The sequence below is a fragment of the Accipiter gentilis genome, chromosome 11 (genome assembly GCF_929443795.1).
Source record: "Accipiter gentilis chromosome 11, bAccGen1.1, whole genome shotgun sequence".
Lineage (NCBI taxonomy): Eukaryota > Metazoa > Chordata > Aves > Accipitriformes > Accipitridae > Astur > Astur gentilis.
The window spans coordinates 33,597,610-33,623,937 of record NC_064890.1 but is presented as its reverse complement, the minus strand read 5'-3'; the positions used below and the strand labels follow the sequence as shown (position 1 = coordinate 33,623,937).

Genomic DNA, 26,328 nt, shown 5'->3' with positions numbered 1-26,328 from the left:
GAACGTCATCAAGAAAATGGGTTACAAGCATGCCCAGCTTACTCTACTTAACAGCTAACAGAAACACAAGATCAAATCTCCTTTGGAAGAAATAGGATTAAACATGGGGTTTCCCCTTAATGAATTCTGTAACTGCTGGCTGGGATAAAACAACTCTCCTCCTTCATTAGTTTTGTAAATCTAAAACTAAATTCAGCCAAAATCATCTACTGACTTTGGATTTATTTATCAAAATAGTAATTTCTCTGTAGTCTCCTTGAAGATGTAATCGATTAGTCCAGTTAGGGCATCACTACTTTCTGCAAAGTCAGCATGTACAATCCAGCCATCAGGAGATAATCTTTTAGATTTAGTAAAGATGGAGTTACAACATTTCCAAGACTTACAGAACAATGGATTCCAAAACAGGTTGCAAATATAACTGCAATGAATTAATTTTGGTAAGTTACTTAGAATTATATAAACTGGATCAAAATAATATATGATTTATCAAAGAAAAAAACACTGAAAAAAAGCTCAGGGTTCCTCCACCCGTAACTTTGATTGTTGAACTTATATAGGCCTGATACAATAAACATAGTGTTTTACATACGGCTTTGTATTGCTTTGCCATGGAAGCCCTCATTCATCCTTTGCCTTGGTGGTCAGTCTGGAATTTTTCTTGTGAGTCTCCCAGCTGGGGAAAGTAGTATATGGGGGAAGATTAAAAAATCATGTATTCAAAAAACCAGCACGAAGCTGGTAGCTTCTGGTATGCTAATTCAGTGACTATCAGCTGGCAGAGAGCTGACAACTCTTTTCCTAGAAGTTTCTTGCAAGACATGAAGCATATACTCTTTCCAGGAACAGCCTGTTAATGCTGTACGCGATTTCACTCTCCTTTTGTCTTCAGCAATTGCATAGTCAGAGTTATGAATTCTAATATATGAATGGTATTCTAATAAAGAATGAGAATATCTTGCCCAGTGAGATACTACAAAGATCCATGAATTTGTGATGTTCCTGCATTCGTATAATATGACTATAATGTCAGATCAGTAGAATTAGTGAAAAACAAGCTCACACCTCCTCTGAAACACAACACTGTGATATGAGGATGTCTCATGACACTAGTGTTGTGCTCTAAGAAATTTTTTGTCACACGATAGAGCCACACCTAGCAGAGTGAATGAGGTTCAGATGCCTCTCTATCCATGTAGCCTTTGTGCAGCTCACTCCTATGGTCATAAACTTTAATACAAATTTCTGGTTTTGAGGAGTTTAATTCCTGCTAAAGCTACCATTTCTGAATGGCACAGGATACCACTGGGTAAACACAGATTTGAGTTAGCACAGTTAGGAACCATTTCACTTGCTATTAACAATTTGATGCTCGCATTTGATGACTGCTGGTTGTGTCTTGGGATGTTAAATTTATATTCTCTTGTGGGCTAATTTTAGGGTACTACCCAGAGTGGGACTCTGGAAAAGGCTGGTAGCTAGGAGAGTGCTATGTGAGCCAAATTATCCCTGGCATAACTAGCAGGGTTGATATGAGAAATGAATTGGGCGCTATGTCTCTTCACTGTAAGGAATACTTTCTCTCGAGCCAAAGTAACAGCTGCAGTGTGCTTCTGTCTTTAAAAAAAAAAAAAAAAAAAAGCTTGTGTTTTTGGCAGAGTCAGTGCACATGCCTTTGTCTTCACAGTACAGTAATTCTTACTTTTCTGAATGATTTGTATGGGGTCACTTGTACATCTCAGGTTAGAGGGGGCATTTCTTGTGCATTCTTCTCTAAGAGTATGGGGTGACCTACACTTGCCTCCCCTTGAAAGCTGAAATTTCCCCGGCTGATAGAACAGGTGCACTGTGCTGATGGAGCATGAAGACGGGGTGAAGTTCAGAGCGGGATTCCTGCCCCGGAGTTAGCAGAAAGCACAGAGCAGTCTGCCAGCTTCCGTCCTGGGACGCTGAGCCCCGGTACATCCACGGCGCTTGCACAACGCTGGGTGTAATACCTTGTAGCCAACATATGCCTCTTCGCTTTCCTTCCCAGGGGATTTGTAATGATATCAAAGTGCCTGTCTTCACTTGTAACACAAAGAGATCACTTTAATCAATCATAGGCTTCTTAAATTAGTAGCTATGACTGCCTGGCATATATTTAATTGCAAATAATACTTTTTGGCAGGAGGTTAGTATTTCATAGACAATACTGCAAAATTATTCATATGCAAAATAATGTAGGATCTCAATAAAAACTAAGGGAAACAAGTTCCAATTACATGGTATGGTATACAGTACCTTTCAGTCTCTATGTAAGTGTCCTAGTATTTCACAGGATAAAACCTGGCAAAAGACTTCATGTTAAATAATATAAAAGTAATGAACTTTCAGAACTTTCAGTTACCACTGATTAAGGGAAGAGTAAAGGTGCAGACATTAACCTTAGAGTAAGTCACCATTGTTCAAAACCTAGTGTGAATGCAGATAGTAGCATACATGTAAACATACTGTAGTAAAAAAACCCACTTTTTTTTTTTCAGAAGAGCTTTTGAATCAGCCTAAGAATGAAGAAGTTTATTATATCGAACTGTTGAATCCATTTATAATATGGTTCAAAACACCTACCGATTTCTACTGGTTTCTATAAAATGTCATTGATTTCACTCCCTTTAAATTCTGTGCCTTCATGGGTTCACCTACAGGGTCACCCTGAATGGCTCCCCTGTGCCCTGGTCTCCTCAGCATCGGCACCGCACACACACTGACGTGCCCCTGGTCTCCCTCCGGAGTGACCAGGCTGGCTGAAGGGACGGTCCACTCGAGATCCACCCAGTGAGGGTGGACGAGACCATGCCAGGGTTGACTTCCTGGCTCACCCGAGAGCATCCCTGCTGTCCTCACACCTTCCCCCTTCTTTATATGCTACTCCAATGCTTCCAGACCTTCTCAACCTGCTCTCAAGACTAGAGAAGATCTTAGAACTGTGCTATCCAGTGTGGGTTGGGGTTTTTTACTTCATACTTGACCAGTGGTAATTTTAAGTGCCCTTTATCTGGACCCTATGGTCATTTAGCCTCTGTTTTACTCGTGTCAGCGACAATAAATTTATATTTCACTGCAACATATATGTTGTCCTTGTGTACTTGTGGAGGTTTCATGGCTAGATGGTGGCTCCATGGTGTATATTTATATATACCGTACAAATATAGCCTCTGGGACTTCTGAGGATAAACATCACACAAGGGGATGAATAAGAGAAGTGACTGCAAACTGGGCAGATTTGTGCAATGGGTTTAGTGTTCTGATAAGAACACTAAATAAAAAGCCTGAAGGATTGATTTAAATTGTATTCCACAAGACAGAAAAATGCCAAGATAGAATAATAAGGAAGTAAAAGATATACTTTATATAGTCTCCTTTTCCAAATCAAATTCATTCATAAGTCTTACTTTTTATAACAATTTTACTTACTTAAATGTTGCCTTTGCCTTTTCTAACAACTGACTTTTATACTGCTACTATTTTCCACTTTGTGATTTTCAGTCAAAACCACTTACAAAAGACGACTTTAAAAAAATAGAGGCAAAAAGAAGTTAAAGGATTTAATAGCTAATCTGTGGCAGGTTGTACTGGACCCAAGGAAGAAATTCATTAACTACTCAATGTGCATGTTTACAAATCCTACTCTTTTATCTGGTAAGCCTTATCTACTGCAGCATGTTAAGTGTACAATACAAATATTTGAATAATCGTGACATAATTGCAATTCAGTTTGTCCATGCAGTCCCAGCGAAACCCCAAGGAAGGCAAGTGGTTTCAGTGAGCACAGAATATCCTTGTATTTCATTCACTTGCAAAGTAATTGGCACAGCATACTTCATTCCAAACATATCCGCTGAAAGAGATGAGTGAAAAGAATAAACAGTGTAAATAGATGGATTTATTTCACTAATGTAGGAGGCATTTTGAAGGCAACTGTTCAATAGCAAGCTTTAATGTCAACGCAGATTTAATGAAGTCAGAATACATTACATCACTGAGGTCTGCATTTGCAGATGTAAAGCAGCATAGTTCCACTGCCTTAGCTGAAGCTTTACCAGTCTATCTTCTAGCCTTGAAAAATCTTATCAAATATTCTCAGTTGCTTCTTCTTTCTTCCTCTTCTCTTTCTTTGTAGCCTAAGACTATTTTCTCCTGAGATTTTCCCCTCTACATCTCTGTTCTTATAGTAGGTCTAATGATTCTCTTCTTCCTCTCCACTTTGGTCTCTTTGTCTTTCTCCAGGAATCTTTTTTTCTTTGTTTCATAGAATCATAGAATGATCTGGGCTGGAAAGAACCTCTGAACGTCATCCAGGCCAACTTCCTGCCCGAAGCAGGGCTAATTTCAAAGTTAGTCCAGGTTGCTCAGGGCTTCCTTGTCCAGTTGAGTTTTGAGTATCTACAAGGATGGAGACCGCACAGCCTCTCTGTGTCCTTGTTCCAGTGCTGGACCCCTCATTTGAATTTTTATTTTTAATGTTTCGTTATGTATTTTTGCAGTTTTGCTCCTTTAGACAGCTTCCATAATTCTCCAGCTTTGTTTCTTCCTTGTGCCTGTCTCCACCCTTCTACCTGTTAAAGTTGTAGCAAACATACTATTTCCATGCTTTCTGAATTTTCTGATGTACTTCTATTTCTTCATAATAGAAATGTACCCCTTCCTTTGATATGCAGGGTTATATTTACACCTCACAAGATTCAGACTGATGCCATATGGTTAGAGGTCAGGTTGAATGACCGCAGCTTATTGCCCAAAGCCATTCAGGTAACATGAATACTACTAGAACTGCCTTTAAAAACCCTCTTGCTCTCCTTTGCTCCTGCACACTAACCTATCTTGCATTTGAAAATCAGACTTGTGCCTAATACCTGCACAGCTTCAGTCATTTCTGAAAGCATAGTGGCTGCTAAGTACAAAAAGGTGTTTGAATTGAATGCCTGACACTGCCTGAATCACCAGATTCACGTTTGGAAGTTTACTTTTTGTTTAGGATGAAAATTTGAAAAAAAGGATCAAAAAAATTGGCTCAGTTGGCACTGGATTTTGATCACTAGTCCCACGGCACTGCCAGGAGCTACTGGAACAACACTGGCAATCTAAACAAATGTTGTCAATTTTAAATTGCTCTAAACAGTCAATCTTTAGACAGAGATGGACCTTCAATGTTTACTATAGAAGTGCTGGTGTTCCATTCCAATGGATAATACAGGGAAAGTTAAGCACATTAAAATGAGATTTAAGAAAAGTAAACGTATTGTTTTTAAAATATTCACATTTTGAAGTAAACGTTGCCTTCTCTAAAACATTGGAAATACATACATAAATGCATACATAAGTTGTTAAAAAACTGTCTCATCTGCTTAGATTTGCTTCGAAGTGGGCTACAACAAAGCTTCATGCTTGAAGTGAGAACACTGAACTTTGACTTCCCTGATGCTTCATGCTTCTGTTCATTTTTAGAAAAAATAATTTTGCAAATCATAAACAAGTGAAACATCACATCATAATCAGAGAGTATTTGCTTACGCTTAATGAAATAGTGCCCATTTAGTTCATCACTGACAACAGTTTAAGGTGACTAAGGAAGGAGATAACTTGCTTCATTCTGATTGCTGTTTCAACGAGTGAGATTCAAAAAAGGGGCAAATTCTCATTTGCTGGAGAAGTCTCAGGCATGTGCAACAATTGCTCCTCTCAATTTAATCTCTTCCCGTTGTTCATGCATTTTACAACAGTTAGCACAATTGAAGCATTCATCCTTGAAACTCCTCTACTACTATGTGAGCACCCCATGTGTTAGTTTTCTGCAACGGGACATCTTGGTGTACTGAAACGAGCCTTCAGGACCTTCATGGTCCTGTGACGGTGAGGATGGAGCTCTCTCCACTCACCTCCTATTCTTTCTCAACACCCAATGCTCAGAACGGGAGTTTTGTTTACATGTCATGTTCAGTCTTCTCCAGTGTATGCAGTTTAAAATTTGGAATTCTTGCTTCTTGTTGGATTACTTGGATATTCGGAGACATAGGCTTTCTGTTTGTTCTCACTTCACTGAAGTCTTCAGATTTCCAATATTTGTTTCTTGTCACATGGCAGTGCTTATCAGTGACCCACGTAGAGAAAACCATTTAATATGCATCTGAGAGCTGCTATCTTCAGAGTAATCAAGATGACAACTCAGTATTCCCAATGAGACTCAGTATTCTCAGGATTATGCTGGATACCAATATGTTTTGGAACAATCCAGACATCCCTTCTACAATCCTGGACTCTGACAGGGGATATCTGACTTTACTCTAGCAGTGAAGGTTCTTCCAGCACTACTCACCCTCATTCAAAGCCTGATCAGCTCATTCCCTCATTTCAGGAGAAGGAAACATGTCCCCCAACTCTGCTTCTACATCACAAGACTCCTAAAATAACAGGTGAGTTGGATCACAAAACAGCCTTAAGACATAAAAGGCACTTTGAGCTCAAAGGCCATCCCTGAGGCCATTTTGCCTTTGACAGAGCGGTCACTGGCTCTTCTTGTACCCCAGTGAGAACGGAGGAAGAGGCTGGATGAGCTCAGTTCCCCCTGTGCACTCTGTTCCCTCCAGCCATACAATAAGCAGGTGATCAGTTCTGAAGTTGTTCATGCTATCTTGGCCACCAGCGTACCAACGAACAAACGCACTGAATGCAGTACTTGCCGAGATTATAAATGACTGTTTAAACCCTTTATCTGACTTTCTTTTTGTTGAAGCAGACAAGAAAAGATTGAGACAAAGCTTTTAATAGAGGCGACAAAAGGTATATTTTGAGGAAAAAAAAAAAAAAGTTGTATGTACATTGCACGTTTTCTGGAGAGCATTGGTGGCTGAATAGACAGATCTCACTGCCTGTAGTGACTAGACCCCCATCCAGCGTAGAAACCTGTCTCACCATAGGTATCTGCATTGTAGATATTTTCATTTAGATAGATGATGCTGAAGACGATTCCCCCATCTTTAACAGTGATTAGTCATCAACTAAGTGGATTCTCCAACTTGGGAAATTTTTAGTTCAAGGCTAGAGTCCCGCCGCTCCCGCCCCCCCGCCCCCGACGGTGTAGGTTTAATCACAGCTAGATTTGAGGACCAAACAACTAAAGATTATATTTCATTAAAACGAAAGAAGCTGCCTACTTTTCCTGAAAAGGAACCACTGCCCTCGTACAGCCATTGCGGGAGCACGGCCTCCCGACAACCTGTTTTCAGTATGGCTGGTTATGCCCAGGCTCCATGTGAGGGACGCACCTGAACGCTGGTACGAGGAGTTTTATGCAGACTTTTCCTGGAGGGAGTAATCTAAGCGGGGGGGATGACGACCTGGTGTTAAAACAGAAGACTTCGACACCGTGGGGTGTGTCGGACTCTGCCTTCCAGACACCTCCTGCCTGCGGAGCTGCGTGTGGAAACGCCCTGAGGGGAAGGTGGCGGCGGGCGACGCTGACCCTCCCTGAGGGGACACCCTCGACCTTCACAGCGCTGCCTCTGCCCCTCTCAGGGCGAGCCCGGCCCCGCCAGCCTTCTCAAAAGCCCCGGGTTTGTCTTCGCTGACACCTCTCTCGGCCTCTCATGCCAGAGGACGTGGGGAACCCACACACGACCGGGGCCATCCCTTCCCGCCCCGGCGGGTGCTGAGGGACCGGCCCGGGCGGGTCGACGCCTGAGAGGGGAGGCGGGGCGGCCGCCCTCCGCCATTGGGCAGCTCCTGCCCCGGGGGCGGGCCGGGCTCCCCCTCCCGCCCCGAGGGTCCGCTTTGAAGAAGTGCGGGTCCGGCGATGGCCACCGCCTGAAGGCAGCCGGGCAGCCTTCTCCTCGCCTCCCCGCCGGCGGCGGGGGTCTAGGGGCAGAGGGAGGCGGAGGAGGAGGAGGAAGAAGGGCCGCCCTCGCCCACCCCGGCGGCGGCGAGGGAGCTGGGGGAGCGCGGGCGTGAGGGGCTGTGAGGAGAAGGGAGCGCGGGCGTGAGGGGCTGTGAGGAGAAGGGAGCGCGGGCGTGAGGGGAGCCGCGGAGGCGGCGGGACAGCGAGGAGGGACTGGGGGGGGTGTGTGCGTGGAGCGGGGGAGAAGCATGGAGGAGCCGCGGGGTGCGGGGCCGGCCCAGGCGGCCGGCGGCTGCTGAGGCAGCGGCCCCGGGGGGCGCTGCGGGCACGCCCGCCGCGGAGCGAGCCATGCGGGTGGCGAGGTGGCTGGCGGGTCTGCTGTGCCCCCTCTCCCTGCTCCTCACCCAGTCGCGGGGAGTCCGCTTCCACCCGGGACAAGGTAAACAAGCGGTAACAAAGGGCGGAGACCGCCCCGGGGGTGGTGGGGGGGTCCCGGCCCTGCGGGCGGGGAGGAGGAGGAGGAGGAGGAGGGAGCGTTTCCTCGCGGTGGGGGGTGTGTGGGGGAGCAGCGACCGGAGCGGGGTCTGGAGGCAGGGTGGCCCGTCCTGTCCCGTTCCCCCCCCCCCCTTCCCAGTCCCGCTGCTGTCACTGGACACCTGGCTAGTGCCACGAGTGACGTGCCGGGAGCCGTTTGGGTGGAGGTTTACCGCCGTGCTGTTGGGTCAGGCTGAGTCTCTTTTGGCTTTCTGTTGCAGAGACCTTAGTGAAGCGGCTCTCCTCGTACGAAATTGTCACGCCCGTCCGGGTGAATGAATTCGGAGAAGCGTTCCCTCACACGCGTCACTTCAGCAGGAGGAAGAGGAGCTTGGAGGCACCACTGGAGCCTGCTGCTTTCCGAACGCATTACCAGCTCACTGCGTACGGGCAGGTCTTCCAGCTCAACCTGAGCGCCGATGCGGGCTTCCTTGCTGCTCGGTACGCTGTGGTGCACGTAGGGGCCCCGCAGGAGCAGCCCTCCCCTGATTTGCGCCACTGTTTCTACCGTGGGCATGTCAACGCGCAGGAGACGCACATGGCTGTCTTCAGCATCTGTGGTGGCTTGGTAAGCATGTTGGTTACTGCCTCCTGTCTCCATTCATATTCTTCTCCTCCCTGAAAGAAATGTAGTGGGATGCCTTCGCTGCAGAGCTGAGCTGGAAATTTTTGGGCATCGTTCCAAGTAGTTGGTCATGAAATGTCTTGGCATCCGCAGTTTGCAGTCATGATGATACTCTTTTGGAGGGATATACAAATGCTGCTTTCAAAGGATCTATGGCTGGCCTGTAATAGATTTGGTTGATGTAACTCCTGACACCAAGAGCATTATAACGGCGGAAAAAACATGCCTCAGAAACACAGTAAGCTATTGTTTTGGTAAAATGATGCTGTTAGTTGGCATCGGTTATGTGTTTGTCGCTTTATAGGTACTGTGTGGTTATGAGTGAGGAATAATGGTGCTTGAAATGATGAGAGAAGAACTAGCGTTGATATTTCTCTTGTGCTGCTTTCAGCAGTGCTGTAGAGGTGTGTCATGTTCTAATAGGCGTGCAGCAGTGCTCTCTAATCATGTTTCTGTTAGAAGTGAATGGGAAGCTTTCTACTAACTTCAGCGGGAGCGTGTCTATAAAACGCTTCTTGAGAAATGAAATGAGCAAAGAAATCGAAACTTAATGGATACACATTCTTTACTTATCCCTTGATAGCATTCCTTATGTCTTCCAAAGGGATAATGAAGCAATAGTATTGTGTAACTGTCTATCAAAACTGGTGTACTGTGCTGCTAAATTTCATAGTTTTGTGTCTAGAAACAAGATGACCAATACCTAGTGCTTTACCCCAGCGCTGTTTATTGAAATGCTAAGGACAAGTATGTGACATGCACACTATAAAAATACAATGTTGTAAATACTACTGCAAATTTAAGTTGAGGGTGTTCCATGTTTTTTGGCAGCCGCTCAGGAAAGTGAAGGTGCAGGACTTTTATTTTTGGAAATGGAAAAAAAATCCAACTTCATATTCTAGTCTCTTTCTAGTAGCCTATAGAAAATAGAATGGAGTTGGCTGGATGCGTGCAGGAGGGTGTAATGCGTATTAAAAGGTGATACACATGATGGAAAAGAGGATCAGAAATAACTGGCGCTTGAGACGCCTCTCTTGTCTCATGCTTATTCTTGGCCATTTGTGTATATGCCACCTTGTCTTTGGGTTGAGTTCTGTAGGCTTGGGGTAGTCCTTGGAAATTACTGGAGAAGCAAGCATTTGAAAACAATAACTTTGTATTCATCAAAGTTTTGCCTATATATCTTGCTATACAAACAGCTATCATTGGTTCTCGTCTGCATTACCCAAAACCAACTCAAGCCCACACCAAATGCCCTGATATGTTGCCCTAACTCACAGAGAGAGTAGGAGAGAGGAGGAATCACAAATACCTTGGGGTTTTTTTCCATGTTTCATGTTCTAGTAGATGCTCATATACCGTGGCATTAAGAATAGTGTCATACTTCATAGGGAATAAATATGAGAAGTTTTAAAACCTTCACTTTTCATAACTTTAGTTGCCTGTTTTAATTCTGTCCCTGCAAACCGTCACTTTTCATTACTTGAAGGGACCACATGTGCTGAAAATATTTTTTCTGAAAAATGTGTACCTACTGCACTTAAAAGTTGTCTCAACTACCTGTTACTTAGCAGTTCTCAAACTCTTCAGCACAAGATCCTCTTCTCTGTAGTAATTTGAATGTCTCACTTCTCTTGTCTCTCTCTCTGCTTCACTGATACATTACAGTCTGCATCACGTATGCTTCCACTTAGAAATCCCCGAGTGCCTTTGCCTCTTCTAGATGAGCCTTGTGAACTTTCACTGCAGTTTCTGGCTGGATTTGATGTCCTCTGTCATTGCCTGCCTGCCAGAGTGCCTAGTCTGAGCTACCAGCAAAGCCCTTGCCATCCTGGTGCTCTCAGGACCTTCTCTCCCTGCTCATTTCACCTTTTGCCCAGGCAGACACAGCCTTGCGGAGGGTCTGTAGCATACCCAGCACTGTGGCTGCTTTCCACTGACTAATGAAGCTGGTGAGGTTTTCAGACGAGGAAGCAGAGCCCTCCATGGGTGCTGGTGCAGCTTTTGTGGGACATGCCTATAGTTCCCCAGGGAGGGATTGTGTGGGGATGAAGAGCTAGTCATAGCCAGCTGGTTGCCTGTATGTGCACAGAGTATCCTTCACCCTGACTCAGAACTTTTAGCCTAATGTTCTTCCTCGTCCTCATGAATTCGAAGTAAATGTTACACTCCCCATGTGACTGCCAGGGGAGACAACTTCTGGAGTCGAGAGAATAACGGATGTGAAAGGAGGGAGATAGAGGCCAGGTGGAATTTTCCTGTGAGATCTTGTCGTCCCTGAATGCATTCCTGACTCCCAGGTGGGGTACCCTCAAAAGTTAGTAAAAAGATATTTTTTCTCAAGGTTTTTAGAATTTCATGGCTTTGTGCATTCAACAGATGTACCTGCAAAAATAAGCTAGTCAGTTATTGCTATTTTATTGAACGGTACCACGTTTCATGAATACATGCAAAGATTTAAGTGGGACTGCTGCTGAGGTAAGATACTACTTATCATGAGTGAGACAGTAGAAACCAGACTAGTGACTCGGTAGCCCTGTGTTATATTTATTTTAAGTAGAATCCCTTCTCTTCGCAGGATCTGTTTTCCCAAAAGCTGAACTTGAGCTGGGTGTATGGAAATCAAAATAGAAGAGATTGGATTGAACTATTAGGTATAACTTTATCTTCCAGATTTGCATATGTAAGACAATTGCTGTAGACCAATGCTGTAAAAGCTAGGGAGGCAAAAAGGACTTGGACTTAGATTAAAAGGTACAGGAAATTTAAAAATGGAATTTTAAAAATTGCTCTGAAGATGTGCCTGAGTGATCTGAAGTTGAACCAGGTACTTGTGTTCACTTTATCCTGTAGGCATCTATTCCCGAGCTCTGCACTGCCTTCATTCACAGCTCTACTCCTGCTTCCCAAGTTCCTTCTTTTCTTTTTTTTGCATTCTCAAGTTGAGTGTGTTCTCCCCCTCAAGCTCTGCTTCCTCTTTTCACCCTCAGTTAAGCCCTTTTCCGAGTGTGCCAAGAGCATGTACAACCCAGAGTACCCACGGAGCATTGCTTAATGGCTCCTGACACCCTGTATGCAGTTTTGTTGTGTTACATTTCAGACCATGCCCTGGGTTCAGGGATGCAAATGGCAAAGGGAGGTTAGAAGGTCAGCAGGGAGTCTGTAGTAATTGCAAGGAGGGAGTGTGTAATTAGGGAAGTTTGGGATGCCATCAAAGGCAGAAGGTCATTTGAAGTGATGGGCTGGGTGCCTAGTTGAACATCTGATCATGTACAGGCATCTTTAGAGTAATTTTTGAAATTTTGTGCTTTATTTAATTTTATTTTCCTAAGTTCTACGTCTCTTTTACTGCTTTAGTCAATTACAGCTTCCTACAAACATGGGAAGCAAGATCTGCTGAGGACGTCCCTGGATGCATGTAGACTAAAGAGACCTCTCAAATGTTATCCAGACAGCAAAATCAAAGAGGTACAAAAAAAAAAATTAAGAAATCATTTAACTTTTGAGAACATATGGTTTACAAGTTTATTCACAAACAGGAGGAGCAAATACCAGTGAATAAAGTATCTTGAAATAAGGGAGCTATCACCATTTATAGCTTGAACGAGCCTTCAATTCATAGCAGGCCCCTGCCTGAAGAAAGGAGCTTTTTTTTAATTTAGTCCTGAATGAATGCTATAAAAACAGGGGTTTTAGTCCTTTGAGAAGCTTGGTGTTATTTCTTAGAGGTCAGGAACGTGTTGACCGATGCTGAGGATAGTTAAAACCAGTTCTTGTGAGCTGGGAGGATGCCTAGGTGCCAAAGGCGTTTAATGTGACTGTACTGTGAGAGAGGGAGGAGCAAGAAAGGAGAAACATACATCTTCTTGGGTGTACAGTCTCTTGTGTATAAAGCAACTTCACATGTTCTCTGGCTGGCAGAATTTAGGAGTAGGAAAGTACACGTGAATCTTTTCTTGCATGGATTTGCTAGCTATCAGCTTTCCACAGTCCAGGAAGGCAGGGCTGCTTTGTTCTAATGTAGCTTCTGGAGTGTAACAAGCCTGTGTGACAAATTCCTTTCACAGGAGCTCAAGGAAGCTCCTTGGTAACACTCCTTTACTGCACATTACGCTTACTTTTGTCTGGAGGATGGCAGGAATATGAACCTAAGTGTGGATCTTCAGAATTTCCTCAGTACAAGAGGTTGTGTTTATTTTTTTTATTAATACGGGTCAGCGGATCACCTTTCTGAGAGATTTTGAAAACAATTCTGCTACTGTGGATGAGTGCAGTGGTTCCTTTTAAGGAAAAGTAGGCAGTCCTGGAATTTATCTCAATGAAATGTAATTTTTAATTGTTTGGTTAAAAAACACACAAAAAACTAAGCCAAACCAAAACGTGCTACTGCTAGCATAGCCATCGTCTAGTTTCTTGTGCAGATATAGTGCAGGTAACAGACTCTAGATATTTGCGCCTCAGTTTTGTTTTTGGCTTAGTACTAATAACTTCAATGAGTTAAGCTACATTGGTTTTCCAAAGAAAGCTTTAACACTTGTAACTGGAAGATATGCTTACCTTGACATAACTTAATGCTTTAACTTATGGGCTGTCACTTCAAAAAAGTTACTTTCTACGTCTGAAAAGCAGATTAGCCTTCCGCATTCAGGTCGCATTTATAAACCTGTGAGCATCCATAAGCCACATAATACTTTTTATAGATTTTTATCTTAGTGTAGAGATTCCATCATAAGCTGGGGAAAAAAAAGCATATTGAAAAGTCAAACAATTCTTGTTTGGACAAACTAAGTCTTATTGCTGGTGACTGGTTGACGTGATGACTTCCACTTAATAGTTCTGGTTTCACTTGTCATATAGGCATACAAGGTGAGACTCCAGCTCTGAATCTCTGCAATACAACAGTCAAAAAATTAGTGCTTCCATTATCACCCTGTGCACCTGTTCTATCTCTTACCAGCATAAAATGGTTTCAAGTACAAGGATTGACTTTGCAAGGAAAAGATAAAATGTTCTTTCTTTTTGTCTGTTGTTTTTATAGCTAAAGAGAACAAAAAAGGATCAGGAAATAGACTGAACTCTACCTTCTCTACTTTGAAAAGGTCTAGATAAATATTTTTGTACTTGATTGCTTCATTTGAATTTTTAATTTAATCTTTCGTTTTGCTGCTTGCTTCTCTGATTATTTATTCTTTTGCTCTTGACTTAATTTCATTTACAGTTTTTATCTCATTTACTTTGGTTTGTTTTCCTCTTAGCTTTTCCTTGATGTGTTCTCATGTATCTTTTACTATTGCTATCTTGTCTGGTTTTAGCTTTGTTTTCCTACGTGTAGACACTAGATGTCTTCACATACATCTGAGAGTGGACCATAACACTTGAATTTACTTGAATATGATCCTGTATCCCAGAGTCAATTTCTGCTTGTCTGCCTTGGCAAAATCACTATTCATCACAGAATTTGTTATAAAATAGTAAGACAGCATAGGTCACCCCTGCAGCTGTTACAAAAACCTGAAACATCCCCAGTACATTTCCTCCAAGCTCTTTACATCTCTGCTTTTCCTGAAAATATTTCCACAGATGCTATGCTTTTACACCTGGACCAGTACAGATCAGCAAATACAGGTGGCAATTGCAACTGTAAACTGAGAAAATACCTGGGGTTGTGAATTGTGCAGCTGAAGGTCTGTCACAGAAAATGTCTGTGGGAAACAGTAGGATCTGAGTATGTGTCTACCTTTTCAGCAGCAATTCTGCATGAGTTGCCCTTTAAACAGCCTGGGAATGCCTACGTAATGTTTTACGTCAAGGGTGCTCAGCCATCGCTGGCCTGCCTTTTGCCCACATCCTGTGTCTGGTAGCCTTCTTCCCGGGTGGCTGCTTCAGCGCATTCTGTTTGCCAGATAAATTGTTCTGATGGCTGCAGCCTGTTCTGAACTGCTGCCTTTATAGAAGATCCACAATCTCTCTTTTATCACTTTGCATTTATATGACACAGGTGGATTTGCTGGAAAGCTGTGGGCAGCCACAGGAGGTTGGATTTACTTTTATTTATATATGAGCATGTTCATTAAACTTCCAGGAAGTACACAGAAGGTACTGTGCATGAACATGAGTGATAGGACTGTCACGGGAGGAGAGAGGACACAACATAATGGCTCTTTGCTGTCACTAGGTGAGCTAAGTTACTGAAGTAGTGTGCAAATTGGTGCTTTTTTTTTTTTTTTCTGGTCTTAAGTTAATGCTTCCAGCCCCAGGTGGCAGTCAACAGTTAGCCGTCATGGATCTCGGGAAACTTTGTACTCTTGGGGAATAGATAAGCTTCCCACATGAGATAACGTATCTGCAATAGTCTCAGTTGTTAGTCAGTTTCAGACGTACCCTCATGTAGAAAATGGCAGGGTTATGGTAGCAAAGTCAGACACTGTGAGAACAGGTCATATCCTCTGGGTATACACATATTGACAAAAGTACTCAAGGTAGCTTACTGTGTGGTTGACTGAAACGGGTGAAAATCTAGCCATACCTTACGTGTACTTGAGTGATAACCACCTGATGGTGCGTATGAGGTTGAAAGGACTTTATGGAGCTATTCATCTCCCAGTGAGAGAAAAAGGTGGTTCTGCGTGGACTTAAAAACATCAAAGCTAGGAAGTTCTCTTTAAACAGAGATAAGTTGCAAATGTAAATTTGCTTGATGTTTACTGAGACAGACAAGGTTATATGATGGAGTTTCCTCTAAGATTAAGCGAATGGAACCCATAGGTCTGTGTTCTATGGGAATGCTTAGCTTGATAGTTTATTTATGTGTTGAAAACAAACCCCTGAGAAACCAAAAATCAAAGCCAACCACCCCCTCCCTCCCAGAAAAACCCAACCAGACAAAAAACTCTTTTTATGTACATATACATTTTGTTTCAGCAGTTTCAATAAGTATTGCAGAATAGCCGCTTTACCATAATGAAATCTCCATGTATATATATCTATGAAAAAAAGCTGTTGTGCATAATTTCTGATTGACTTGTCTAGCTTGTTCACTGTGAATTGTATATAAAGGTAAAAATAAATAAACCACTGTGCCCTCTTCCTTCCACTCCAGTGAATCTTGTTAATTGCCATGAACCCTGTTCTTTCCAGCTGTCTTTGTTATTCTAACATTCTCTCAAGTTCTGTGCTATGTAGCCAGTCTGTTGCGGCTACAAATTGTATTTAGGAACTCCTGGAATACCATTTTTACCAGGTTTCAGCCAGACTTTCTTGTCTAGAATAGACTTACAAAGTGATGTTCAGGGTACCTAGTGCCAGGTTTTACACTTTCTGCAAGAATGTCTTTTCCCCTATGCATTATGCAAAAGGGAAATATCTTTTTCTGTGTGTGTGTGTGTGTGTTCCTGAGTGAAAGTAACTTGGCATTGAGGACTCTGGATCCAGTGCTACGGTTATCAGTATGATTAGATCAGCTGTGATCTAAACATACAAATGGGTAAGATGCCTTTAGGAGTCTACATGGAATTCAATTCCAATCTGGAATTACATAATTTTATTTAACTAGTGATTAGGTGCCTTTCTGGACTGGGACACTTACGAGCATAGGTAGATGCCTCATCAGTTCTGTCAAGGTGTGATTATGATCTGCTCATGAATTAACATCACAGAATTTGTAAGGAGATGTAGTTGACCATAGTTAAACTTACGACAAAAGGTTTTTCCCTATAATAAGCTTTTACCATTTTATTTTATTTCTCTCTAAGAACTTCAAATATAATGTTGCTTTCAATCACTTCTAAAAAGGGCTTCCACCAGAAAACGCTTATTGCCAGATATTTCTTCCCTGCTGCTTAGCTGGTGTATTATTTACTAATTATTTTTAGCTGGTGTATTATTTACTAATTATTTTTAGCTGGTGTATTATTTATTATTTTATTACTATTTTCTTATTTCTATTATATTAGCTCTAGTTTTAATTAATACATTAGCTTGCAACCACTACCTCTGGTTGTGTTTCTAGCTGAATTATCTTCTAGTAGAAATACTTTTTTCCAGATGTTGGCAGGGTACCATGATCAGATAACCTCTAATACTTTTTTCTTCAGTGAACTAATTAAGCTATGCTTCTTTAGTCTTTCATTAGAAAACATTGTAACAGTGGAGCAGGAAGAAAAAGGTGGAGGGCTTCTCACATGATTCAGAAGAGCTTTGAATTAACGCAAGGAGGAGGGAGAGGAGGTAGGGAAGAGAATAATATAAAAGGAAGGGATTTTGTAATTTACTTGGACCATGAAAGTACTCTTGCTATAAACTACTTGCAGGTTTTTGAGTTAAGAAGCCATACCATGAGGGCATGAAAAATACTTGAGCACAGGAGTGGAGCTTACCTGGGAGGGAGTCTGCCAGTTTAGAGTCACGTTTTCCAGAACTTCAGTTGTTCTTTTAGCATTTTTCTGAAATCTTTCCAATTTTGCTGTTGGACATATTAATTCCACGTTTCTGAAACCTGCTATATATCCCTTATGTTTTCCATGTGTTCTACAAAGTTGCCATTATACACAAGGATGTAATTTGTATATGGGCATGATACATACTTTAACCATAACTTCTGCAATATTTATTTCTACTACTCTTGGAATAGAGCAAATACATTGATTAAGACTGTACAGTTTTAAGCCACTTTAAACCACCAAGACATACCATATATAGTGAGTAGCTGTGTTGATCCATTGAACCTTGATTTAATATAAAGTGTCTAACTCATCCAGAGTATTTTAAATCCAAGAAATAAATTATCTTCCTCATGTGGGTTTTCTCATAAATTTCCTCAAATCCATGCATATGCATAGTCCTGGGTAGCACTCCCTCTTTAGACCACTTATTTATGATGTGCAAGAGACTGTTTTCAATTTTGTACTCTACTTCTACTGAAGAGATCTTTTAAATGTACTTTTACCTCTCTATCCGAGAACAGAAATAGAATGTTTCAGGCAGATTTCTTGTTATATGATTTGAGAGGCATCTGTAGATGGTAAGTAAATCCAGTTCTTTTCTGATTTCATTTCCTGCATATGCTTGGGCTCCTGTTTCAGCAACCTGCCTCTGTACATCTAAGTGACTTTGCTTTATTTGGTTTTACCAAAAGTATTTTTCATTTGGATTTTCATTTGGATCTCACAGCCCTTTTGCTTGTGCGCCTAACACGCAGTAATAACTCCATTTGTATCAGCAGAGTCTGTCACCGGGTTAAGTATCACTTTAATGAATGAAGGACTATAAAGCAGACGGTGTAGCTGGTGGCTGAATTTTTGTAGACCTATGTGTTAGGAAAATGAGGAGATAACTGTGTGTAGCTAATCAAACTCCATCTTTATTCTTTGTAGAGAATTTGAAGGATTGGAATTGGTGGCTTCAAGCTCAATGTCTGCTTGGGTTTTAAATGACAAATCACATACCCTTCTTAAGATACAGCACTGTTTACATCTCTTATCCTTTGCTCTTTCTCATGTACAATATAATAAGTTCTTAACTTAGATAGGGGATGTGCAAAAAATTTATCATAGACTACCAGTGGGAGGTCTTTCTAACTAGTCAGTGATAGTAATTGTTTACTTATACATTGTTGAAGAGGAGAGAATTCATTGAGAAAAGAATGAAAGTTTGTTGCACTACAGATTTTTGATCAGCTGTTTCTTCCATATCTAAACAGACAGTTGATCCTGGGATACAGTGCAAGAATCAGTGGGCCAGAGAGTGAGCAAGTGAGAGGAGGCCTGGCTCCATTTTTCTAAAATAGTTAGCCCAAGTATCTGGAAAGGTAGAATCTCCAGTCTTAAGGACACTATTCTGCTTTATTGTATTAATCTTTTGATTTAAAACAAAAAGCTAAGAGTAATTCTGAGGTCATGAAACATAATATAGGATTCTTCCCTTCCAGCTGTCTGTCCTAACTCTTTGGGCTATAAGTTTGTGGTTTGTTTTCTATTTTCTTGGGTATAACGAAGAAGATTTCATTCTTTTGCTTACTAGGTAATTTATCTAATCATTTACTGTGAAGATGAGCACAGTAACTGCTACTTCTGAGTATCTTTTAAAAGAGGGAGAATTGCCTGCCTTTTTTTTTTCTTCTCTTCCCTAGATGACTGCAGTGTCTTGTTTTTCAGCACAGGTTTCTGGATTTCAGTTAAGATACATGTATCAGTTTTGACTGAGATACTTAAGACTGTAATGAAAGTTGTGCCACAGATGCTGCCAGGCATTTTCTATTGTGTATTCATTGTTAGGTTCAGCTTGATGTGCAGGCTTTGGAGCTCCATTCTGAGTTGCCTGATGGACTGGTTTTACAGTAAGCTGTTGCTGATACAAAGTTGCTTTTTTGCCAGGAAAAATGGCTCTGCATTCCAGGTTACCCTTACTATTTCAGTTTAAAAATACCTTTCTTTGGTAGGACGCATAGATTTTTAGCTGCACAGAGGAGTTGGTACACAGGGTACATGACTTCCATTGCTAGTGCTTAGTGTGGGAGTGCACACCTAGAGGAGGAGCAAGGCAGGAATAGCTTTTTCAGAGTACCAGCAATCCTAAATTGACTTAGATCAGTCATGATGCCTCATGTTGACTCTTCCCAATCCACTGGGTAGGATAATGCATGCATAAATATAGTTTTGAATTCCTAGATAGGATTTTTCCTGTGGTAGCACTTGGTTGTCTGAGTATGGGGTCAGGAGTCTGAGTGGAATTTTCGAAGTGATCAGACTCACTCAAAAGCATTAGTATTACTGATTTTTTTTTTGAGTGTGAAATGGTAGAAAAAGATAGCCTTGTTCTTGCAGTTCAGCTCTTCCAGTGGAAATCTGATATTCTGGAAGATGAGTTTAGTTTAAAATGTAGCACAAACTCTTTCCTTAATAGTTCTGTGCTATTATTCTCATAATTGATATGTTTGTTGTAGCTGAAACTGGTTTTTTATAAAATCTGAAAGCCTATTAGTTGGAAAAGCCATTGAAGAAGCAAATACAGAATATCTGCTCTAGCTATTAGAAGGAGTAGGAGGGAAGTAAAATGTATGTGTGGAGTAAAGCAGTAGCAAAAATGTTTTTGCTTAAATCTAAAGTAACATTTTAAATGTCTCTTATCTTGAAATAGGGTTTATGGTATGTCAGGAGAGAAGAATTAATTAGCATGTTAGTGTTCACAGATAGTATGGGGTCAAACTTTCATGTTTTAGTAATTGGAACTTTAATAATTTACATAATAAACATTAACATGAATCTTAGCATCAGTTGTTGTTGCTGTCCCTGAGTGACAGGCTCTTCTTCTCTGTCCCTGTCATTTTGCCCAGAAGGTTGCACCTACTTAGGACTAACTGACAAGCTGTGGCATATCTGTTTTCATGAGGCCCTTTCCAGGGAGGCACATAGCATTCTCAGTACACTTGACCTGCCATCCTCTACAAATCATGTGCCCTGGAAACACTGGGTGTGAGAAGGCTGAACTGAACATCCAGCATGAAGACTACTTGCAAAGAATTTAAAGTGTGTGGGGGGGAAGTGTTTCTGTGAGTTAGATTAAGCGATCTTGAAAGGAAAATACTGCTCAGCTGTGTCTTTTTTCATTCCGCAACAAAGGTGATGCAGAGGATCCAACCACAGTGGGTTTACAGTAACTGTAAATTTTGGATGATATGTATGCTATGTGTCAGGCAAGATTACAGGTAGTCTGACATATGCCTGAAGCCTAACAGACTTTTAAATGTAGAAAAGTCATAACTGCTTAGAAGGATCCCAAATTCAAGGGGGTATTATAATTCCAGCACAATACCCTGGGCACTAAGGTAGTCTGCAGCAGATTTTAAGACTACTTGTAGGTTGCTTGAAAAAACCCTATTCTTTCTTCTCTTCTTGTGTATCTTGCTCTGCAACTCTTTCTATAACCCTGAGTTTCAAGGCTGACATGAACACTTAATCTCTTAGACCATATTATGTAGTTTATCACTATTCTCTTATTGGTCAACATGCCTCACTAATATGGCAAAACAGTTAACAGGATGCAGTGCACCTGCTCACTCTAGGTGCTTAATCGGCTGAAGTGAGGAAGTTGCCAAAAAGTCTGAAAATAATTTGATGAAATTCTTACATAGTTTTTCTTTCTCATAGTCTCTTGAAATAAGGTATTTAAGCCATAGGAAACTATGTATTTTATTAGAAATGCAGTGAGAGAGAAGAGACTCTGTTTTAGGATTTTGTAATTGAATGGATTATGGTGTGAGGGGGGTAGGGGAAAGGAGCTTAATGTTTGTTCTTTTTCATTGTATATGTGCCAGTGCTTTTGTTAGTAATCAAGTTCCTTTGGTTCCCATTACATAGTTACCCATGTGTGCCCACTATGGGGGGGGGGGGGGGGGGGGGGGGGAGGGAATTGAGGAGAAAAATGCATTAATGAAACAGTCAACTTTAAATTCCTGGAATTCATTTCAAAGTCTTTAAAAAGAATATCAGGCTAACACTGTTTCTAATCTGTGGGCAAATTGCAATCTTAAAAGAAAAATATTATATAAATCATGTAAAGGACAGAAGGCAACAAATCAGTCTAGAATTTGGACAACACTCAAATCCTGAATTTCTTGATGGCCTCTGTTCCCCTTTAGACAGTTACCAGTGGGTCCTGCTTGGTTACACCTGGATTCTCTTTACTTTTGTGATCTCCTTTGTTTCATTAACTCTGTCTAGTAATTACTAGATACATAGTTCATATGCAAGGTGGTCTGTTATCAATTATTTGGTAGGACAAGTCTCTGAAAGCAAACTTCTTTGCATTACCTTCAAGCTTCCATCTCCAGCTTCCACTGCAGCTTACTGTCTTTTGTGCAAATTTACTTCCATTAATTTCAAAATATTATCATACATAGTTTATTTCAATGAAAATTATTTTTATAGCAGTATTTTAGTAGAAAATAAATCAACTACTTCTCTTACTTTCAGATGGGCACCTTTAAGGCACATGACGGTGAATATTTTTTAGAACCTCTCATGAAAGCTGATGGAGGTGAACATGAAGATGAGCATAACAAACCACATCTTATATACAGGCATGAAGAACTTAAAAAAACGTATCAGAAATCCCATAAACCTTGTGAAGTTTCAGGTATAGTCATACTTTAAGTTTCAATGTGGCTTTTTCAAATGTCAGATGTTGTTTTTATAAAAAAAAAAGCAAGATTTAATGTTCATAAATAATATTTATCTCCAGATTGTTCCATTAGAACCTACACATTTCTTTCATGTAGGCTTGGCAGCCATTTCTTTTTTTTTTTTTTTTTTTGCCAGTGGCTAATTCAAATGTAGGACAAAATGTGCAAGTAAAAAAAAAAATCATGACATTGCAAGAATGTCTCTGTGCATTTACTTTTTCACCTATGTTGTCTGATATGTAAACATTTAAAGAGTAGATCAACAGGAATTGTTTATGTTCACCAAAGAATGACTTTACTGCAAGTCTAACAGATAATACAGGATACCTGTCTTCCTTAATAATGGAAGTTTCTAATATTACCCATTAATGTAGATTTTTTTTGTCCTTATAAGTATTTTAATAATTTATTCATACTACTTATTCATAAAATTTAGTTTTATTTAAAAGAACTGGAGTAATTCACAAGCATACTATTAGCATATGTGACAAGTGTATGGTTGTACTTCCATAGATTCACAGTATATAGGTTAATCATTAAGCAAAGTAACTTAAGAGCAAGCATGTATGCAGTGATAGTGACTATGAAGGACAAAAAAGCTTTATTAGTACCATGAAGCAGTGAGTAGAAAGCACTGTGCTGTAAAGTAACATGTGTTTTAGTAGGGCAGAAAACTTTCAGTACTTGTTTTTCATAGTTAAGCATGTATCTTTGTAGTCAGAAAATAGTATAATGTGGGAAAGGCACCTGCAGCTATAATCAAAGTACAAAAACTAGACAAACGAGCATGATTAGAAAGGATTTATTTGAAATTGTAGGTATCCATAGACTAATTCTAAACACTGAGATACCATCTGGTTTGGGATATAATGATGTAGAAGCCTTTGAAGATCCTGCCTGAGCAATGCACTTCTTAACATTTACTGTTATACTAGTGCCATTTTAAAAATATTTTTCATTGTGTTGAAAACATTTTTTTAAGCCTAGTAGCATAAATGCTTTCCTTTTGCTTTTGATAGAAGCATACGGGCTTTGTTTATTTGGCTTCAAAGAAAACACAAGTGGGTGGAGATTCACAATAGGAGAAAGCAACTTATATTTGGTTCAGCTTGCAATTTAGAAATATCCTGTTAATTAAAATTCTGTACCTTTCATGAGATTGAAATCTGCATTTATGCATTTTTGAATATACTTGCATTTCAGGAATGGTTGAGTGCATAAATATGACTATTTGAAGAAAGGGAAAATAATTAAACTTCAGCTTTATTTTCTTCAGTAATATCTGTCCAGATGCTTGAAAACATAAATTGCAAAAATAATGCTGTAGCTTGGGTGGCTAGTGTTTTTAATTTTGGAAAATTCTTAAAGCATATTTTATATGCAGAAACAATATGTTGAGAATGCTGCTTTTCCATAGATACTAAGGCCAGAAAGCAACCATTATGATCATCTTGCATTCAACAAATTCTAGTGAAAGGCATTTCTTTTCTTTAGCTCTGTTTTAGGAAGCTGATGCTATCTATTCATTGATTGTTATTGCAGAAAAAGGAGTTAGTACTTTGTCTGAAAATCAAGCAAGTGTTGGTATTCCTGATTCTTTTTTTTAAAATGATGAATAATATGTACCGAACCAAAGTAGAGGTCTTTCAGTTTGTTGTGTGGTTTGGTTTTTTAATATGTTGCGTACGAGAAGTCTATTAATATAAGCAACCTAGTGTGAGGAAAAAAGCTCCAAGCATTAAGAATAAGGTCATTTTCCCCCCTTTTCATATATTGGAGCAGCTACAAAAGATTGTGAGCCAGGGATTACTGTCACTTTGGGGGGAGCAAAGTTGCAGAAATGTTCGTGGAGAAAAACCTTGTGTTGTTATATTTCTGTCCTTCTAAAGAAGAGATTTGTCTCCTTTAAGGCTAGTCTTGCCTGGTTATTCACATCTTCCCATCAAGGAAGAACAGAGTGTATCTAGCAATACTTGTGATCATGAGAGTTTCTCTAGTAAGTGAGTCTTGACAGAGAATATGGAGAGGCATAGTATTCAGTACCTTTTTTTAGTTTGAAATTGGACCACAGTAATTATATCTAAAATTGTTTAACTAATTTTTCCTCACTTTGTACTCATTTCTTCTAAACCAAATTAATTGGAAACCCAGGTACAAGCCTTACTCAAGTCAGGACAGGACATCTGCTGCATTTTCTCTATTCATAAATCCTGTTTCCTTATACAGGGAAGCTCATCTGAATTTGCCATAATATGTTTTTGATAAATGTGATAGCTATTATTCATCCACTTGTTGATTTCTGGTGTTTATAAACAAAACTAATTTGGTTTGTTCTGGTATTGAATTTGTCTTGGCTGGTCCATAAATTTAGGTTGTCTGTAAACTCCCACTTTAAATATAGATGCTGTTTCCCATTTTGCCAGTACTCTGAAATCTCAGACACCTTCTTTGACCTAGTAAAGATAATGTGCATATGAGATCGCTCCAGCTGGTTCTCTTCAGTGCATCGCACTCAGTCAGTCTGAATGCATCTAATACGCGTAGGTACTCAGGAACAAGTTCCTCTTCAAAGCTGGTCCCCAGATTCTCCCCTTGTTACTGTTAGTGCTAATAGTTTTTGCAATTATTACAGCTATATTTTGTGACTGACTTTTAGACAATTGCTCAGCAAACTTTAAGGTGCTTGCTGTTGTCCCTCAACTGTTCTTTTCTGGCTGTATTGTACATCTGTATGTAAAGTACCCTAATTTTAAAGAGGACAGACAATTGACCTGTCAAAAGTAGCTTAAGTTTACGCATGAGGGCTCTTCCCTTGAAATATGGAATGCATAGATTTAAAACTTCCCAAGTTGAGGGTGACAGAGTTGGGATCTCTGAATTCTTGAGCCAGTGTTGTAGTCACTAAGTCATTAGAATAAGAGGATTAGGAGACATATCCTTTGGCTGCTACTTTTTAAGAGGAAATCTAGCTTCCAGAAAGACAGTGGAGGCTTGTTCTGAGGGGTCTGAAGTGTCTAGTTAGGTGCTTATGTTCTGGAGAGTAGTGTGAATTCAGATATGCTTCTCAGTTAAGTATTTTCACCTGGGCTGTTTCTATGGTGACTTCCTGATCACTGCATGGATTTTGTGTTGGGCATCAGAAGCCTCTGGTGTCTGGACTATACAGTTTAATTTGAAGTATTACAGTACTCAGTTTGGAGGTATCTGAGTAGGTTCTATAGTTCCTTTAGAACCTGATCCTACGTAATGTGTATTAACAAAGCTGTCAAGAAAGTCACTGAAGGCTTTTGATATGTACTTGCTTATGAAGTAAACTCCATATTTATATACATTTAGTGTTATATAAATGAAAAAGTCAATAGGGACTTGAATTCAGGACTCAGGCCTAGTCTTTGTTATGGTTTGTTTTGGTTGATTTTGTTGGTGTCAAATGTTTGTGTGTAAAATATGTATTTTGTTTAATTAACTTGCTTCCTTTGTTGCCCTTTAAGCTATAGTACTTGTCTCCTTCTAGCCTGCCTGCTACTGCATTCTAGGAACTGTATAATACTCCTATCTCTTAACTAATTTTTTAAAGATGAATCCATATATGATAGAGCTATCTGACAATGTACAAGATGTCTAATTTGATGTTCCTGTTGCAGCCTTCCATGTCTAATACATTTTTTTAATTCTTGCACTGGTTCTCTTGGAAATGAGATAATAAATATAAGTTTGCGTTGTCTATTTTGGGCAGCCTTTTGTCCATTTCTCTTTTTAAATTTAGAAACTGCATTCAACAGTAAATCCTTGTTTACTCTACAGAAAAAGAGTTGAAGAAGAGCACTTTACTACATCCAACCTTCAGCAGTTTAAATGAAGAGAGCAATATTTTACAGAAATCTCTCAGTTTAAAGTATACTTTAAAGAACCTATCCATAGAGGATGGTAGCCATCTGCATTCCAGGAAAAAACGTTTTCTTTCCTATCCAAGATACGTAGAAGTAATGGTTACAGCCGACACCAAAATGGTTCGTCACCACGGGCAGAATGTACAGCACTACATACTAACACTGATGTCAATAGTAAGTAAACTTAAGTTCATAAATGTTAGCAATTTCAGTGTTTTCTGTTCTGCAG

General features: G+C 40.4%; 1 protein-coding gene across 1 annotated transcript in view; it reads left to right on the top strand.

Annotated features, from left to right (window-relative positions):
• Positions 1-8,129: 8,129 nt before the first annotated feature.
• The window catches only part of ADAMTS20 (ADAM metallopeptidase with thrombospondin type 1 motif 20), a 96,971-nt gene continuing 78,772 nt past the window's right edge, over positions 8,130-26,328 (top strand). The window contains exons 1-4 of the mRNA XM_049814260.1: positions 8,130-8,312; positions 8,629-8,975; positions 22,001-22,163; positions 26,014-26,273. Coding sequence (XP_049670217.1) covers positions 8,222-8,312; positions 8,629-8,975; positions 22,001-22,163; positions 26,014-26,273 — 861 coding nt within the window. The 5' untranslated portion in view covers positions 8,130-8,221. The remainder of the gene's footprint in view (positions 8,313-8,628; positions 8,976-22,000; positions 22,164-26,013; positions 26,274-26,328) is intronic.